At 35.3% G+C, this 20,438-nt stretch overlaps 1 protein-coding gene across 9 annotated transcripts in view; it reads right to left on the bottom strand.

Annotated features, from left to right (window-relative positions):
* Positions 1-20,438, bottom strand: part of LOC141513406 (rho guanine nucleotide exchange factor 11-like) — a 98,400-nt gene that overhangs the window by 50,529 nt on the left and 27,433 nt on the right. For 7 of the 9 annotated variants that reach the window (XM_074223171.1, XM_074223164.1, XM_074223168.1 and 4 more), the window contains exons 9-14: positions 18,788-18,839; positions 17,999-18,075; positions 16,967-17,104; positions 5,483-5,557; positions 5,222-5,323; positions 3,942-4,040 (exon numbers count right to left, since the gene is read on the bottom strand). In XM_074223171.1, coding sequence (XP_074079272.1) covers positions 3,942-4,040; positions 5,222-5,323; positions 5,483-5,557; positions 16,967-17,104; positions 17,999-18,075; positions 18,788-18,839 — 543 coding nt within the window. Of the gene's footprint in view, positions 1-3,941; positions 4,041-5,221; positions 5,324-5,482; positions 5,558-16,966; positions 17,105-17,998; positions 18,076-18,787; positions 18,840-19,302; positions 19,352-20,438 lie in introns of all 9 variants that reach the window. The other 2 variants (XM_074223172.1, XM_074223170.1) reach the window with 2 other exon arrangements.

The following is a 20,438-nucleotide window of genomic DNA, read 5'->3' as shown; positions in this document are numbered from 1 at the left end:
ATTCTATAGATTTTTCTTTGCTTTCATTTTCTGGATGTGGATAGCATTGTCCAAAACAGGTTTCCCGGGGTTGTTCTAACTCAGAGAAGAACATTTTAAACCCATGAGGGGACCAAACATGGATTGATTAGATTTGTTCTGCTTGACTCCAAAGAGAAGCAATGAGTAGGAGATGCAGAGTAGAAAATTTCAGCTTCACCTACAAAGAACTTTACAACAATTAGAGATATTCAAAAGCAGGACAGGACAGGTCAATTCAATAGACAAGGAATTTTTCATCAGGCAAAACTCGAAATTCAATAAATATAGTATGGGGCGGCTAGGCTAGGTGGCACAGTGGATAAAACACCGGCCTTGGAGTCAGGAGTGCCTGGGTTCAAATCTGCTCTCAGACACTTAATAATTACCTGTGTGGCCTTGGGCAAGCCACTTAACCCCATGTGCCTTGCAAAAAAAAAATAAGCAAATAAATAAATAAAGTAGCTTTTTTAGGGGTGAGTTAATTAAACATTTCAGCAAATATAGCCCTCAAAGGCTGTTGTAAATATGCAATGGCCATTGGTAGAGAAAAGGTTCCCCACCCCAGTCTAGATCATAGGTGAGAAAATCAAATGGAAATAGATTCTTGTTAGCCATATACTGAGTTGGTACTTAAAAAAAATTTTTTTTTATACATTTCCCAATTACACTTCAGGCAGGGTGACATTTCTGGACCAAATTACTGATTCTAAAACTCAAGATACTAATAATCTTTACCTTCTGGTCAAGGACTCTATATCATCATTTTGCAGGTATATTCTATTAAATGGCATGCTCCCTGACCCCAGAACAAAAAAAGTGGACCATATCACATTTGTGTATTTCCCTAAATAGCTAATAATAATTACATATTAAAAAGATATGACTTCAGTGACAGAATTTAGAAACCAGAAGGGGTTAAATAAAGATAGTGAATAATTTTGGAGTGAAGATCAACTGAAGCAATAACAGAAATAATCATCAAGAGATACTGAAGGGGCGGCTAGGTGGCGTAGTTGATAAAGCACCAGCCTTGGAGTCAGGAGTACCTGGGTTCAAATCCGGTCTCAGACACTTAATAATTACCTAGCTGTGTGGCCTTGGGCAAGCCACTTAACCCCATTGTCTTGCAAAAAAAAAACCTAAAAAAAAAAAAGAGATACTGAAGAACACTTAGGAAAAAAAGGAACAAATAAGGAATTTGAGACATGATAACCAGTCTGGCAAAGAAGTATAGACATGATACTTCTCCTTTGTTCCAGTCTGCCCAAGAACTTTTCCCTCCTGAATCAGTCAACCAAGAGGCTGCTGGAAAACAAATAAGGAACACCCACTGCCACTCAGGGGAGTCACTCTTCCTTGCTCAATCCAACTTTCTTTGGCCTATTGTCCAATTCTCAGTGGACACAGAATGGACCCTATCAAAAGGATGCTAATGCTCCAGGTCCCCATTTTACTGAAGGAATCTCAGAGTTTGCTCCATTCTAACCATTGGACCCATTATTCACTTAATAGGAGACCATCTGCCTTGCTGTTAATTTCCCAAGGTCCTCAAAGCTTTGACATTTGCCTAACTATTTGGTCAATCTTCCATGAAGTAGAACACTCTTTGATGTGATATATCCACTTACTAAAACACTAGAGGCAAGATTATCTCAGTTTTCTATTAGTAGTTTATAAGATGCTTTACATAAAGTAAAGGCTTAATAAATTCTTCTCAATGTCCATTCTGGGCTTCAATTAGTTGGGACATCTGTTGGTTCTCCCTGTCCAAAGCAAAATAGCTACTAATTTCTTGATTTCTCCTAATAATTTATTTAAATTATATATTTTATTATAAACTTAATAAATTCAAAAAAGGCACTTTTATATATTTCACAAAATAGAAATTGAGAACAATAAATGAAATTACATGTAGATTCCTATTGTGTCTGGTTAGTTTTTCTTTTTCATTATTATCATAAGTTTAACCTGTAACTAACTTTTTTTTTTTTTTAGGTTTTTTTGCAAGGCAAATGGGGTTAAGTGGCTTGCCCAAGGCCACACAGCTAGGTAATTATTAAGTGTCTGAGACCGGATTTGAACCCAGGTACTCCTGACTCCAAGGCCTGTGCTTTATCCACTATGCCACCTAGCCGCCCCGACCTGTAACTTTCAAAGTTATTCTGTTTGTGAATTTCTTTTGCCTTGTCTTCTGTTCTCTTGGGGTATAGTTTTAAAAAGATAACTCAATGGCTCTTCTTTCTTTTCCTTATATAAATGATCCGAGAATCATTTAGATTGAGATGATAAGTGAATTTATGGGAGCTGATGAGGTCTCCAAGTGAAACAGTATAAAGGGAAATGAAAGAGGCCCCAAGACAGAGCCTCAGGGGACACATACAGTTAGTGAACAAGCAAGACCTGGAAGTAGATCTAGCAAAGGAGGCTGAGAGAGAACCAGGACAGATCAGTATCACAAAACCCCAGAGAAAAGAGAGTATCAGGAGAGAAGAATGTGACTGACAGTGTCTGAGACTGCAGAAGGGTCAGAAAAGATGAGACTGAGGTCATTGGATTTAGCAACTAAAAGATCACTGATAACTTTGGAGAAAGGAGTTTTGGTTGACTGTGGAGATAATATGGGAATACAGAAAGAGAGAATATGGGATGTAATGGGACCATTGATGTATGTAGAGAGGTTTGCCTTGGAATGGAGAAGGGTCACCTCTATATATGAAAGAGAAGGCATTTGAGTGATGTAAAATGAGGAAGAAGAAAGAAGAGGGAATTTAGTATTGTGCTATAGTAGTCAAAAAACAAATGCAATTACTGGCACAGTATTTATAACTAAGGAGGTGATCATGATCCATACTGTACTCAGGTAAGAATACATCTGAAATATTATGTTAAAATACTGGAACAACAGTTTAGGAATTATGTTGGTAAATAGGATAGGTCTAGAATGATGATGTTTGTCCTTCGTTCTTGAAGAGGACCATGACATCAGGGAGGTGATGCCATGGACAAGCACATGAATAGGATTTAAGTGGGGGGGGGGGGGCTGTGCAAAGTGACCATCCTCACTTTCTACTCCAGGACCCAAATATGAATTAGGATAACAGAAGATGGCCCTGGATGCGAGACAAGTAGGGTTAAATAACTTGTCCAAGGTCACACAGTTAGCAGGTGTCAAGTGTCTAAGGCGAGATATGAACTTTTGTCCTCCAGACTTCAAGGCCAGTGCTCTAATCCACTGAGCCACCTAGTTGTCCTATAGGTCTAGAAGGGGTCAACCAGAATAATAAGAACCTTGAAGTTAAAGTCTTTGAGGATTGAGTGAAGGAAATAGGTGTGTGTTTAGCTCAAGAGAAGACCAAGGCAGGATATTATAGTTTGTTTTCAAAAACTGTCATGTAGAAGACATGGTTTAAATTAGTTATGATTGACTTTAGTGAGCAGAACCATGCCCAATGAATGGATTATAAATTTCAAAAAGACAAATTTAGATTTGATAAAAGTAAAAACTTCCAACAATCAAAATAGAAAGCTATTCCACCACAGGATGGATTGTCTCAGAAGGAAATAATTTGCCCCCTCCTACATACAAAGACTTGATAACTACTTGTTGTATAGAAAGGCTTCTTGTTTAGGAATGAGAGATGACCTCTGAGTTTTCTTCTAACTCAGTGAAGTATTGTTGTTCCCATTTTATAGAAGTATACCAAAACACAGAGATCCTATATGACTCTCTAAAAGTCACAGTTATTAAGTGCTAGAATGAGGTCTAATTGTGATGCTGCCTAGCAAAAGAAGGCACACAGGCATAAAAAGCTATCTGCAGAATCAATGATTTTAGTTTTTCTTATGACTAAAGGAATTACATTGTGGTTGAAAGAGTAAAGTTTCAAAAGGTGTCGTAAAACTGCCCATTCCCATCTTACCGAATTCTTTTCCAGAAAAATAGCCCAGATAGTTTTTCCTAATCCCCGGGATTCCTTAGGATATGTCTGCAGGTAAACTTCTGCACATAAGTAGAAAAGCTAAGAAGAGATGAGAAAGGAGTTAATTGAGTGGGAGGAATATTCCTCTCAAAGTTGCTCAAACTCCTCTACCTTCCCAGAACCTTCCCTGATGAGCCTCCTACCCCCAATTCTTGATTGATCCTTTGCTTGGCACACTCCTTGAGATTTGGGCATTCTTAACTAAAACTACTTTTCTTTGTACTTATTTATATGTCTACTAAATATTTTTTCCAGTAAAAATGTGCCTTCAAATGATTTAGTTCAGAATTTTACATGACTGATTTCTTTTACTTAGGTGACAGTTTGATCCTCTGAGTTCAAGGTCCCAAGAGTCCTCTCCAAGCTGGAAGGCTTTGGAGAATAAGCCCATAATAATGTGTCTGATGTTTTGGAACTAAGAAGTCCAAAGAGATGTAAAGTTTTATCACTACATATCTAGACATCAGATGATGACCATCTTTTTGGTCACAATTCATGAAGACCATTCACTAACATGTAAGAGTAGGGTTATAAGTTGTTTGGAAGAAATAAGAAAATACATATATTATAGAATCACAGATCTTTTAAGAAATACATGAATCTGTTGTAGACCTATAGGTGGCGCAGTGGATAGAACACTGGCCCTGGAGTCAGGAGGACCTGAGTTCAAATCCAGCCTCAGACACTTAATAATTGCCTAGCTGTGTGACCTTAAGCAAGTCACCTAACCCCATTGCCTAAAATAAAAATAAATAAATAAGAAATACATGAATCTTATACACCTTACACACATAGTAGATGCTCAGTATTATTTGTTGAATAAATGTTTAATCTACCTTCAAGAGATCCCAAAGAAAGTAGAATTTGTTAAGTGATAGACCTGGGGTTGGTGGGTGAGAAACAAATCTATTCATTCAAAAAAGTTTTCAAAAACTTATTAGACAAGAGAGGATAGCTTCCTTGGCTCCAACCTTTAGACAATGTTCTTGACCATATTTTCTAAGTAATAAATATAGTTAGTTCTGCAATATCATAAATTCATATTGTCAAGTTCTATATTGTTTATTTTGTTGTCTCTATACATGTATATTCACATTAGTCTCTCTCTGTTAAAATCTACATCTCCCAGAAAGCAGGGAAACCAGTATGATTCTCATTTCTACAATGACCAGTACCATGTCAACTACAATTAGGCATGTGCCCAAGATAATGTGACTTACCAAGGGGTTTGGATCTGCCTGAGAGAAGATATAGCGGAGGAAAACTCCAAGATGAGCAGGTCGAGTTTTTAGTTTCTCTAGGTCCTGGAATAGGATGTCACACTGTAGAAAGAATGACCAAGATGAGAATAGGTACAGAGTAGGCTTGTCTGGTCCAATATAGTTCCCATCTCATCACTTTTTAGACTTCTCAGTCACCCTTCACACCCTCTTTTGCATAAATAAAAAGTGTGAACAAGGATAGAATGTGGCAACTGTTACCTCATTGTTGAAATAACCTGGATCATAATCTTCTTCTGGACCAATAATCAAAGGTTTTCCGCTGTGATCCAAAGCCTGGAGAAAAAAGGAGAGTTGTAGGAATGAGCAATTAAAGGGAAAGGGAGCATACAAGACAGGACCACTGCTGCATCTAACTACTATTTCCATTTTCCCATTAAAGATGAAAATGTTCTTCATCCTGAAAGCAGTGAGCTATATCTGGATGGAGAAGGCTCAGAACAACCTGATTGTATATGAGAAGAAGGGAAAGAGTGCTTCTCTTCCAATCTGGGAAAGAAATTCATGAGGATTCAGGCAACAGCGAACAATCTCAAACTTTCAGTTTCTAATAATAAGAATTCTCTAAACACTTGAAATTATAATCAGTAACATTAATAATAATAATAATAATAATAGCTAACATTTATGTATAGCTTTGAGGCTTACAAAATACATTTGTTTTCTTCATAACAAACCTGGGAGGTACATGCTAGTAATATTCTCCATTATTTACAGATAAGGAAATTGACAGATTAAAAGATTTTCCCACAGTCATACCACTGGTAAGTGTTTAAGGTAGGATTCAAATTCAGGTCTTTGTGACTTTGGGCAAGTCACTTAATTCTCTTTGCCTCAGTTTCCTCAATTGTAAAATAAATTGCAGATCCAGTATCCCCAAAAGGGATCATGAAGAGTTGGACCCAAATGAAAAACAACTAAAATTTTCTTACTCCAGGAGCAGCACTCTATCTATTACAACACCTAATTGCCTCTTACCTTGCAACTTCCAATAGGACCAGGTGAACAAGGTGTATTATCTGCTGATTATGTTAGGTGGAGAGAACCTAATTCCCGCCCCCCAACACTGATTATCAGGGTTAGAAAACACTTTGTAACACTTACTCAACATATTTTTTAAAAGTAACCCCTAAGAACAGTGTCCTTGACCCTCAGCTACCTGACCTTTCTCATTTTACAATATAAGGGGAGAGGGATGGGGTCAAGGTGATGAATTATGGTAGTAGTGAAGAACATCAGGGAAGACAATAAGATCTTCTATCAAACTCATTTACAATGTCCCTCCCTTGATTAATGGAGAAACTATGCTAAGTTAAACTAATCAATTCACAGAGAATATATTTAGCATCTCTATTCAAGAGGAACGGATCTTCATATTCTAGGCAGGCATGGACATTCCTATGCTTTAGATATATCTTAATTATAAAGATGATCACCAATTTAGCACTTGAAAATCCAAAAAGTGCTTTCTATACACTATCTCATTTGATCCTTAGAGCTGAGTAGATGGAACAACATTGTATCTTTCAGATGAAGAATCTGATCACTACAAGTGTCCTGTGGGATAAAATCTTTCCATAATCATTACATATAATGACTATTAATTTGGTCTAAAGTTCCATGAGTTTTTCAAGAAGTCACATCACAATACTGCTTCACACATTAAACTTTTAGTCAACTAAACACTTCTTTCTCCATCACCTCAACCTATCTCCATTACATTAAAATCTGCTCTATCCCATATTTATGGAAGTGATTTCATTTTAATTAAATGTAAGACTTTATATCCGCTGGCTACATTTCTTCTTATTGGTCTCAGCTCAATTTCAAGCCTACTGAGATACTTTAAAAGTTTACTGCCATCTTTTTTGTTTTCCTCCAATCTTTTCTCTATTTAATTTCTTTAAGATTTCATCTCCTTCCATAGTTTCAGTTATCCTATTTGTACAACTGTCTTAAATCTAGATATACTCCTTAAAGTTACTCTGAATCTCAACCTTAAATTTTTAACAGTCTACTGAGACAATTCTACTTCAATGCCTTTTGAATGCATCTAAAACTGAAGATCGTCAACATTGCTTAGAAACCTGTTCTTTCTCCAAAATTTTTCATTTCTGTTGATAGTGCTGCAATTTTTTTCCTTCACTTAATTATAAACTTTAGAAAAATTTCTGACTTTTCATTTCCTGTCATCCCCACATCTAATCGTCAGGTCTTGTTGACATTACTGTTGAGTTAATACTTAGAAACTTATATACTTTAAGTATACTATTATACTTATAAACTTCCTTTCTTTGCATTCTTGCATTTTTAGATAATTCATTACATCTCTCCTGGATGAGCTGAATAATCCACCTATTATTCCCTGCCTCCAGTTATTCTGTCTTCAAACCAGTCTTTTTTATAGTTGTATAGGATACTGGAAAAATAAAGAATTTGGACAAAGACTCATCCTTGCATTCCCTATAACTCTGTCATCTACAGTAGGCACATACTACATGTTTGCTAAATGGACTTAAACAATGAATATTGTGAGAGGTCACAGTGGGCCATAGAGAGAGTGCTCACCTGAAAGCTAGGAGAGTTGGGATCAAAATCCCACCTAATAGACACTGGCCTGTCTCTTAATCCATTCAGTGCTCTGGGAAAGTCTCTAAGGCCAGAAAGTGCAATCAAAATGCTGACTTGAATCAGTAAAGAGAACCTGCTTATATGGAAGCATATATTATACCAATGAGGTCACAAGATCCTTATTAGCCATTATATGTTATACCTACTATATTTCCTAAATTGATTTAAAGAGAAAAAAGTAACTAATTTACTCTGGCTGAGTCAAACCTTTCCCAAGTGCCCCTTTATTTTCCTTCTAAAATATATACTTACCTTCAACTTGAGTACAATTCTTTTCTATGAACTATAATGCCTTTCTGTATCATATTAAAGATTATAAAGAATTATAAAGAATAATTTAGAGGACTTCCTGGGCTGAGTCAAGATGGTGGGGTTCCCACCTAGGGAAGTTCCCAGATTTCTTTGTGAAACAACTTTTAATGAAGCTTCTAAACATATCATAAATCAATAGAACCCACAAAAAAAGAGAGTGAAACAAGTTCTCATGGAGAAAACTCAGAAAAGATTGGTCTCAAGTAGGTAACAGAAGAATATAGTCCAGCATAGGAGGAGGAAGATTTAGGAAGCCCAAGTGAAAGGCTTTTAGTTATAGAGCAGCTCAGGTCTCGCTCACAAGCCAGAGGTACAACAGGTCAGCAATGAGGGTCCCAACCCTAATTCAGGAGACAAAGTTTCAGCCTAGGAATGCTAATGAAACAGGTGGGACAGGTTGGGTAATACTTAGGCAGGGAATAAACTGCTAGCACCTTCAACACCTAGGTAATGCCATAAGGACAGCAAACCAGGGGATCAGATCCCCAAGCCCAGAAATAAAAAAAACCTTGACTATAATCCCTGGGACCCAGGAGCAGAGCTCAACTATCAAAATAGGCAAAAAAGAGAAAAAAGAGCACTAACCAGATAATTACCATTCTGGTAGGGACAATGAAAATATTTCAAAAGAGAAAAGCAGTGACAAAATGTCAACATGTGAAGTCTCAAAAGGGTTTATGGTTGTTCTCAAATCCAAAAAGACCTCTTGAAAGAACTCAAAAAGGCTTTTAAAAACCAAAGAAAAAGAGGAATAAGAACAATGGAGAAAAGAAATAAGTCATACAGGAGAATTATGAAAAACTGACTAAGAAAACAGTACCTTTAAAAGTAAAACTGGCCAAATGGAAAAAGAAATCAACTGCTTTAAAAATAAAAGTGACTAGGGGCAGCTAGGTCATGCAGTGGCTAGAGCACCGGCTCTGAAGTCAGGAGTACCTGAGTTCAAATATGGCCTTGGATACTTAATAATTAAATAGCTGTGTCACATAACCCCATTTGTTTTGCGAAAACCTAAAAAAATAAAAATAAAAAAATAAAAGTGACCAGCTGGGAAAAGAGTGTAACTCATCAAAAATAAAATTAACCAATTGGAAAAGGAAAAACAAGACCTTACTGAAGAAAATAAAAACTTAAACATTAGAATTGTACTAATAGAAAATAATGAGTCTATGAGGTAACAAGATTCCATCAAACTGGGGCGGCTAGGTGGCGCAGTGGATAAAGCACTGGCCCGGGAGTCAGGAGTACCTGGGTACAAATCCAGTCTCAGACACTTAATAATTACCTAGCCGTGTGGCCTTGGGCAAGCCACTTAACCCCATTGGCCTTGCAAAAACCTAAAAAAAAAAAAAAAAAAAAAAGGATTCCATCAAACAAAACCAAAAGGCTGAAAAATAAAAGAAAATGTGTAGTACCTCTTAGGAAAAATGACTGACCTAGAAAACAGATCCCAGAACAGATAATTTACAAATTATTGGTCTACCTGAAAGCCCAATCAGAAAAAGCCTAGACAATATTTTTCAGGAAATTATCATAGAAAAATAGGCTAATATCCTAAAACAAGAAGACAAAATAATCCTTGAAAGAATCTACTTGTGAACTCATCCAACCTTTCTGGAGTACAGTCTGGAACTATGCCCAAAGGGCAAGAAAAATGTGCATACGCCTTTGATCCAGCAATACCACTACTGGTCCTATATCCTGAAGAGATGATGAAAAAGGGTAAAAACATCACTTGTACAAAAATATTCATAGCAGCCCTGTTTGTGGTGGCAAAGAATTGGAAAGCAAGTAAATGTCCTTCAATTGGGGAATGGCTTAGCAAACTGTGGTATATGTATGTCATGGAACATTATTGTTCTATTAGAAACCAGGAGGGATGGGATTTCAGGGAACTCTGAAGGGATTTGCATGAACTGATGCTGAGCAAGATGAACAGAACCAGAAAAACACTGTACACCCTAACAGCAACATGGGGGTGATGTTCAACCTTGATGGATTTGCTCATTCCATCAGTGCAACAATCAGGGACAATCTTGGCTGTCTGCAATGGAGAATACCATCTGTATCCAGATAAAGAGCCATGGAGTTTGAACAAAGTTCAAGGTCTATTCTCTTTAATTAAGAAAAAACAACAGATATCTTACTGTCTGATCTTTTTATCTCTTATACTTTTTGTTTCTTCCTTAAGGATATGATTTCTCTGTCATCACATGCAATTTGGATCAATGCATACTATGGAAACAATGTAAAGACTGGGAAATGGCCTTCTGGGGGGGAAGATTAGGGGGAAAATTGTAAAACTCAAAATAAATAAAATCTTGGAAAAATAAAAAAGAGTCCACTGATTAACCTCAGAAAGGGATCCCGGAATAAAAACTCCAAGGAATATTGTAACCCAATCTCAGAATTTTCAAGTAAAGGAAAAAATATTGCAAGCAGTCAAAAAGAAGCAATTTAAAAACCAGGGAGCCACAGTCAGCATTATACAGGACTTTTCAGCTTCAATATTAGAGGATCAAAGGACTTGGAATACAATATTCTGAAGGGCAAAGGATCTTTTATTATGACTAAGAATTATATATCAGGCAAAATCCGGCATATTCTTTTGGGGGGAAAAAAGATGGCTTTTCAATGAAATAGAGGACTTTCAAACTTACCTTATTAAAAAGGCCAGAATTGAATGGCAAATTTGATCTTTAAAAATAAGACTTAAGAGCAGCATAAAAATGTAAATGGAAAGGGGGAAAATGTTAGTCAATAATGTTAAACTGAACAATCTTACACAGAAGACAATATTTGTAACACTTGAGGATTGTATTTCTCTTAGGAAGGTTAAAAGAAGTATACTGAGACAGAGGGTATAGATTGATCATGAAAGTGATGTTTTAGCTGACTAGCTCATGAGGGTTGTATTTCTATTAGTACAGTTAGAGGGAGTGTAGTGAGAGGATGTAGGTATAAATGGATCATGAAGAGATTTTGCTTCACACAATAAACTCGTGAAGGTTATATTTCTATAGAAATATTCACAAAGAGGGTGTGGGTACAAACTGATTATAATCTGATAAAGTTTATGTCTCTTGAGAACTATGTTTCTAATGGGACAGCTGAGTAGAGTATACTTGGACAGAGACTGTGGGTTATTATGTGATTATAATTGTGTGATTATAAATCAATTATAAATCAATAATATATAAATCAATCAATCTTTAAGAATTAAACTTTTATCAAGACAGATAAAAGGAGTATACCTTGACAAATGTTATGGGTACAATACAGGTATGTTGTGGGAACAAGACAGGTATAAAACAATTAAGATATGAAAAGGAGTATTATACTGGGAGAAGAGGCATTAGATGATAAATAACACCACATGAAGAGGCAAAAAGGAGCTACTATAGTAGAGAGAAAAGGAGGGTGTGTGACTGAGTAAATCTTAATTTCCACAGACTTGCCCAAAGAGGGAATAACATACATTCCTAACTGAGTTTAGAAATATATCCTACCTTACAGGGAAGGGTGGTGGGGGTGGGGAAGGGGAAGGAGAGGAGAAGAAGAGACTGATAAAAGGGAAGGGAAAAGTAAAAATAAAGATAAAGTAAAAAAAAAAAAACACAGGTAGTAATTCTGTTCTCAGACAAAGCAAAAGCAAAAACAGATCTCATTAAAAGGGAAAAGGAAGTAAACAACAACATCTTAAAAGGTATCACAGGCTGGAACACTATTGTTCTATTGGAAACCAGGAGGGATGGGAATTCAGGGAAGCCTGGAAGAATTTGCTGAACTGATGTTGAGCAAGATGAGAAGAATCAGAAGAACAGTATACACTCTAACAGCAACATGGGGGTGATGATCAACCTTAATGAACTTGTTCATTCCATCAGTGCAACAATCAGACACAATTTTGGGATATCTGCGAAGGAGAATACCATCTGTATCCAGAGAAAGAATTGTGGAGTTTGAATAAAGGCCAAAGACTATTACCTTTAATTAAAAAAAAAAACCATCATCTTATTATGTGATTTTGCCATCTCATACTTTTTTTTTCCCATAAGGATATGATTTCTCACTCAGCACATTCAACTTAGATCAATATATACAATGCAAACAAAGTAAAGACTAACAGACTGTCTTCTATGGGGGGGGAAGTGAGATTAGTGGGGAAAACTATAAAATTCAAAATAAATAAATAAATTTAAAAAAACAAAAAGAAAAAGTTATTGCAGGCAATGAAGTAATATCAATTTTAATGCACCAAATGGTATACCATTCAAATTGTTAGAGGAGAAGTTAAATAAGTTACAGGAAAACATAGACAGCAAGATTATACAAGTAGGGAACCTCAACCTCCCTCTCTTAAGAATTAAATAAATTTTACCACAAAATAAACAAGAAGGAAGAAGTTGAATAGAATTTTAGAAAAATTTGATATGATAGACCTATGGAGAAAACTGAATGGGGAGAGAAAGGAATGTATCATCTTCTCTGTAGTACATGGCACCCACACAAAAACTGACCATGTAATAAGGCATAAAAATGTCCCAATCAAATGCAGTATGGTAGAAATCTTAAATGCATCCTTTTCATATAATGATGTAATGAAAATTACATGTAATAGTCATGCAACGATAAACTAGAAATTAATTAGAAACTAATTAGAAACTAATAACCTAATTTTAAAAATGAGTAGATCAAACAACAAAGCATAGAACTAATCAACAATTTCATTCAAGATAATGACAATGGATGAGACTTCATACCAAAATTTATGAGTTGCAGTCAAAGCAGTTATTAGAGGAAATTTTATATCTCTAAATGTTTATCTGAATAAAAGAGGAAGAGATCAATGAATTGGTCATGCAACTAAAAAAGAATAAATAAAAAAATCTCCAATTAAATACCAAATTAGAAATTCTGAAAATTAATAAGATTTAAAAAACTATTGAACTAATAAATAAAATTCTTATTAAAAACCAGATAAAATAGATAAATCTTTGGTTAATCTGATTAAAAAAAGAACAAAGAAAACCAAATGATCAGTATTAAAAAATGGAAAGGGTGAAAATACCAGTGAGAAGGAAATTGAAGAAATAATTCTGAACTTTCTGCCCTATTGTATGCCAACAAATTTGACAACATAAGTGAAATGAATATTTACAAAAATATAAACTGCCCAGATCAACAAGAACTAAAATATTTAAATAACCCCATTTCAGAAAAAGAAAGCCATCTATAAAATCCCTAAGAAAAAAATCTCCAGGGTCAGATGGATTTTCTATCAAACATTTAAGGAACAATTAATTCCAATCCTATATAACCTATTTGAAAAAACAGGTGAAGAAGTTTTGTCAAGTTCTTTTTATGAAACCAAAAATGGTGCTGATACCTAAATCAGGAAGATACAAAATAGACAATGAAAATTACAGACCAATCTCCCTAGTGAATATTGATGCAAAAATTAAATAAAATTTCAGAAAAGAGATATTAATTATAATTACTATACTTGTATGATTATAATTATTATTAATTATAATAATATAATTAATTATAAGTTATTATGATATTAGATCAAATAGGATTTATATCAGGTAAGTAAGGATGGAACGATATTAGGAAAACAGCATAATTGGCCATATCATTAACAAAATTAACAGAAATCTTATGATTATCTCAACAGATGCTGAAAAAGCCTTTGACAAAATACAGCATTGTCCATTCCTATTAAAAACACTAGAGATTAAGAATAAATGGAATTTTCCATAAAAGATAAGCAGTATCTATCTAAAACCATTCGCAGGCATTATATGTAATGGGGATAAACTAACAGCATTTTCAATAAGATCATATCAGAAATGTTAGCTCTAGCAATAAGAAAGAAAAAAAAAGAAATGGAAGGAATTAGATTAGGCAATGAGGATTCAAAGTTTTCACTCTTTGCAGATGGTATGTATATTTAAGAGAGCCCTAGAAAATCAACTAAAAATTTACTTGAAACAATTAACAACTTCAGCAAAGATTCAGGATATAAACCCACATAAATCATCAGCATTTCAATATATGATCAAACAAAGCCCAACAGCAAGAGACAGAAAAAGAAATTCCATTTAAAGTAATTGTAGACAATGTAAAATATTTGGATTCTACCTGCCAAGGAAAATTCATAAACTATAGGAAAAAACTATAAAACACTTTTTACACAAATAAAATCAGATCTAAGAAATTGGGTAATATCAATTGCTTATTGGTAGGCAGAGCTAATATAATAAAAATGACAATTCCATCAAATTAAATTACTTATTCAGTGCCATATCAATCAAACTATCAAAAAAATTACTTTATTGAACTAGAAAATATAGTAATTAAATTCATAAGGGAGAACAAAAGGTCAAGAATACCAGGAGAATTAATGAAAAAAAAATGCAAAGGAAGATAGCAGATATAAAATTATTTTATAAAGCATCATTCATCAAAGCTGTTTAATCCTGGCTAAGAAACAGAATGGTGGATCAGTGCATTAGGTGCACATTAGGTGTAAAAGAAACAGTAGTATCTGACTACAGCAATCTGCTATTTAGATAAACCCAAAGACTCTAGTTTCTGGGATTAAGAACTCATGCCTTGTTAAAAACTGCTGGGAAAACTAGAAAAAATTGCAAGATAGCATAGCAGAAACTAGGCAGACACCAACATCTCATGCCTTCTACCAAGAGAAAATCAATATGGATACAGAATTTAGACATAAAAGGTCATAACATAAACCAATCAGGAAAACAAGAAATGTGTCAGATCTATGGAAAGGGGAGCAGTTTATGATTAAGGAAGAGATAGAGAACATTATAAAATGAAAAATGGATAATTTTATTACATAAAAATAAAATTGAAAAGTTTTTGCACAAATAAAACCAACGCAACTGACATTAAAAGCAATGCATTAAATTGAGAAATAATTTTTACAGCTAATATTTATGATAAAGGACTCATTTCTAAAATATATAGAGAACTGAATCAAATTTATAAGAATATAAGTCAATCTCCAATTGATAACTGGTCAAAGGATATGAAGTGGCAGTTTTTAGATGAAGAAATTAAAACTCTCTATAGTATTATGAGAAAATGTTCCAAATCATTATTAGAGAAATGCAAATTAAAACAACTCTGAGGTATCACCTCACACCTATCAGATCGGCCAATATGACTAAAAAGGAAAATGTTCAATGTTAGAGAGGATGTGGGACACTGATGCATTGTTGGTAGTTTTGAACTAATGCAACCTTTCTAGAGAACAATTTGGAACCATGCCCAAAGGGCAATAAAATGGTTCATTTGATCCAGCAATACCACTCTTAGGTCTGAATCCCAAAGAGATCATAAGCAAGGGTAAAAAAAAGGTCACATGTACAAAAATATTTATAGCAGTTCTTTTTATAGTGGTAAAGAATTAGAAATTAAGTAAATGTCCTTCATTTAGGGAATGGCTTAACAAACTGTGGCATATGTATGTCATGGAACACTATTGTTCTATTAGAAACCAGGAGGGATGGGAATTCAGGGAAACTTGGAAGGATTTGCATGAACTGATGCTGAGCGAGATGAGCAGAACCAGAAAAACATTGTACACCCTAACAGCAACATGGGGGTGATGATTAACTTTGATGGACTTGCTCATTCCATCAGTACAACAATCCAGGACAATTTGGGGCTATCTGTGATGGAGAATACCATCTGTATCCAGAGAAAGAATTGTGGAGTTTGAACAAAGACCAAGGACTATTACCTTTAATTTAGGGGAAAAAAAAACCTGATATCTTATTATGTAATTTTGCTATCTCTTATACTTTATTTTTCTTCCTTAAGGATATGATTTCTCTCTCATCACATTCAATTTGGATCAATGTATATACCATGGAAACAATATAAAGACTGGCAAATTGCTTTCTGTGGGGAGTGGGAAGCAAGATGGGGGGGGGATTGTAAAACTCAAAATAAATAAAAGCTTTAAAAGGAAAAAAAAAGCTGTGTGGCTTTGGGCAGGCCACTTAACCCCATGTGCCTTGCAAAAAAAAAATAAAAGGGAAAAAAAACCCAGCCCTGCCTGAGAGAACTGTTATGGAAAAGGACATCCACATCCAAAAAAATATGTTATGAAGTCTGAATGCAGAACAAAGCATACCATGTTCAATTTTCAAAATTTCTTTTATGTTTGTTCTTTCTTTCTCATGGTTTTTTCTCCTTTAGTTCTAATTCCTCTTTCACAACATGATCACTATGGAAATATGTTAAACACGACTGTACATGTACAACTTTTATCAGAATCTTCACTGGCCCAGGGAGAAAAAGAGAGGGTGGGAGAAAAATGTGGAACTCATAAAATTGTAAATGTTGGAAAACTTCCCTTGCATGTAATTGGAAAAAAATAATTTGTTACTGTTTGAGGAAAAAAGAATATGCATTTATCAATGACATACTCTAAGCAATGTCATAAGTTCTTAAATATAAATGTGAAAAATGACCCTCAGAACTTATAACCTAATGGGGGAATATGACATGTACACAAATAAGTGACTGAAATCAGAATGATATGGAGACAAAATGGAACCCTGAGAAACACTGAAGAAGTAAAGATCACTTGGAGAAGACAAGGATTTTACCTCTATAATAAGACTACACAAGATTGTTCAGTGATGAGTTCTAGGCTGTCAGCTCTGAGAAAAGAAAAGGAAAAGAACTCAAGTGGCTCACCTGCTCTGCAGGGGGTAGAACAGTTGTATCTGAGCCCTGTCGTCTATGGTGTTGGACCACCTTAGCCATGATCACAGGTGATGTACGTGGGCTGTCTAGTCCAGGATCTGATAATACCGAGTTTCTTTTCAGCAATGACTGGGGAAAGAGAGGAAAGGAGAGAGGAAGTAGTGTAGAGATGGGATCTGTTAGTGCTAGAATAGCCCAAGGCTTAGTTGTTCATCCAGTTTAGCTATTATTGTAAGGCAGTAATCTGCTTTTCATTATTCAGGGGCTGATAACCCATTATAAGTCATTAAGAATCTTTGCTCACTCTCTTTTCTGTCCCTACAGTTTTCTTTGCCTTGTCCTTTTCATTGCTCCTCATCACTTTTCTCAATGGGTGGACAAAAACAGAGTAAGAAGGAAATCAGTCCAAGTTTTTATTTATCAGTTCTGATAGTTCAGCTAGAGAAAGAAAATAAAACTATTGGCTAAAATGAGGTTTTTATTTGCCCTTGACTTCTTCTTGACATACATTGGTATTATTTACCCCTGAGTTTTGTTTAATTAATTCTTCTCTTAATATTTTATTCACAGTCATGGAGAGAAAAATCTATGAAACCAAAATCTGAAAACTTTGGGAATCCAATTTGGGGAGAGGAGTTGGGAAGAACTATAATACCAATGTATAAATGTATAAAAACAGAATCCTAAAGTCAACAATTCTAAAACAGAATAAAAAACTGACTATATCTGGGGATTTTAATGAAATAGCACCTTTGTGAATTTGGATAATTGATATCTGATTATAAAACAATTAGGATGAAAAATAATTTAATTGTCTAAAAGTTGTACTTTTCATACCACCATTTTGGAGCCCAGGATATATCAAATGTTAACAAACCATAAACCTAGATCATAATTCCCATAAAAAGACAGGGTACTGAAGATCTTGGTGCATCTAATTTACAATCTGATCTTTAAATAGTTTAGGAGTCTCAAGGACAGGATTTATATCTTCAAATGGGCCCAATTCCTCCACAATCTCACCTCACTGAGGGAAGGGAAGCGTTCTGTCCCAGAGTCTAAGCCACTGTCTCCATCTTGGGAATCCAAGGAATGACGACCTGAGAGAGTAATGGACAGGTACAGGAATGAAAGGCAATTATTTCCCAGACATGATAAGAATCTCTATTCTGAGGACCTAAATACAGAGTAGGATGAAGGATGCCATTTTTGTCTCATTTTTCCTTTGACAGTTGATTCTCTTATTTGGGATTCTCTTCTGTGCAAAGACAGTGCTGCACCCTGACCATGCTTAATTCTTCCCTATTTCTAAAACTACTCAGAGACCATTCCCTTTTGCCTGGAATTCCCTCCTAAAATAACCTCATTTCTCAAGTCCTTTTCTTTTCTTTTCTTTTTTTCTTTTAGTTTTTTTGCAAGGCAATGGGGTTAGGTGGCTTGCCCAAGGCCACACAGCTAGGTAATTACTAAGTGTCTGAGGCTGGATTTGAGCTCCAGTACTGGTGCCACGTAGCCGCCCCCTCAAATCCTTTTCAATTCTTCTCTAAACTCCCCATTTTGAGATTCACCTCTAGTTCCAACCGAACCCAAAACTTCACCCACATACTCCTAGTTTTTGTTTATATAGATTCTAGTCTTATTATTCTACATAAGTATACTCATTTATTGTTGCATGAGTCTGTCTTCTTTCATCTATTAGACTGTATTTTCTTATTGTTGGACTATTATCTTTCTTCTGCATCTGAATGAGAATTGTCAAGAAACCTGAAAGAGGTAACACCAGAAAGAAATGAAAATACAGATGGAACTCACCCTCTGATGACTTCAAATTAGCTGGATTGGTGTCAGACATTTGCAGTATATCCTGAAATTAAATTCCCAGATGAAGGGACAATCAATTAAAGTTGCACAGAAGACATTCAATTAGAAACCTTTGTCTTCTCCATACCTCAACTAAACTTGTACTGTTAGAATATGTTTATATAGGTTAGGGATGTCTATTTAACTGATAGTAAAATGCTTAGCTAGTGGTGTTCTGTCAATAATGTTTGATAAGAATGAAGAAGAGGAAGAAAAAGAGGACCCTATCTACCTTAAGAGTACTCTATTACCATGAGTCAAACACCACATTCTACTCATTAACCTAGATCTCAAAAGAAACCTCCAAGTTGAATCAGACATGGGAGAAACAACTTTCTGAATTTTAGATTGTGGACGAATGACCAAAATGATTAGTGGACAAATACCACTCTGGAAAGAGATTTTTTAATGCTGAACCTCAAGTACTTGTCTTCCATCCTATTCTGTTCAACATTTAAGTCAGTTACCTGAATAAAGGCATAGTTGACATGCTTCTCAAATTTGCAGGTGACAGATCTGGGAAGGATAGTTAACATTTTCATTGATACATTGGGATTCAGAAACATCTCATTAGGCTAGAAAGCTAGATCAAATCTAATAATATTACAATTATAATTCTTAATTTCAAATCCTATTTCATGGGCCAAAATGGTCAAAAGACATATAAGAATAGTTCTGCCATTCAGCTTCTGAAGATGAGGTAAATTGTCCCCATGGATGGATTTGTAATCTGCACCAAATAAGTTCATGTGTGCTGTGCTTTAAGGTACATAAAAGTGCTTTCCTCACTATAACCCTGTGCTGCAGGTATTAAAAGGACTGGTACCTTCATTTTACAGATGAAGAAACACAAGGTAAATGACTTGCCCTTGTGACACAACTAACAGTGGGGAGGGGTCTGGGGAGGAGGTGAGGGGATAGAGGGATAAGGAAAAATCAGAAGACATCCAATGTCTCTATCTTATGAGAGGGGACCTTTAGGGACATTTGAAGCAAACAGATTTCCAGAATCTGGAGAGCTCAGCAGCTTATAAATTCCTTATGATTCAACAGTATAATACAAGGCAGTCCAAAAATCTAAAGAAAGTGGTCTTTGGCTATAAGAATAGTTATAACATTCAGAAGGATAAGGACAGTGCTGCTGTCCATACCGATGATCATAAAAGGTAACCTTTGGATTCAGTTATTCAGTATATTCAATTCTAGGTTCTGTATTTTAAGGAAGATAATGACAATCTAGAGCATCTTTAGAGATAAGGATTCTAGAAACCATGTCATATGAAGATCAGTTGAAAGAATTAAAAACATTCAGTCTGAAGTAAAGAAGACTTGAGTTAAAGGGAAAAAAAGAGTATAGGAGAATCAGCAAGCTCAGTTTAGCCAGACTGAAGAGTATGTGACGAAGAAAAATGTACAAAAGATTTGAGGGTCAGGGTTGGATTAGGCTGTGGAGGGTCTTAAGTGTTTAACAAGTAGTTGCTGATTCTATAGGTTACAGGAAAGTCCTGGAATTGACTGAGGTTTTATCAGGCCTGTGATTTAGTAATATCATTCTGGCAGACCAATGGAAGATGGAATTGGAAAAGTGGAGAGACTTGAGGCA

This window comes from Macrotis lagotis, chromosome 2 (genome assembly GCF_037893015.1).
Source record: "Macrotis lagotis isolate mMagLag1 chromosome 2, bilby.v1.9.chrom.fasta, whole genome shotgun sequence".
NCBI classification, from domain to species: Eukaryota; Metazoa; Chordata; class Mammalia; order Peramelemorphia; family Peramelidae; genus Macrotis; species Macrotis lagotis.
Note: the sequence above shows the minus strand (reverse complement) of the source record. Positions and strands in the feature narration are given on the sequence as shown.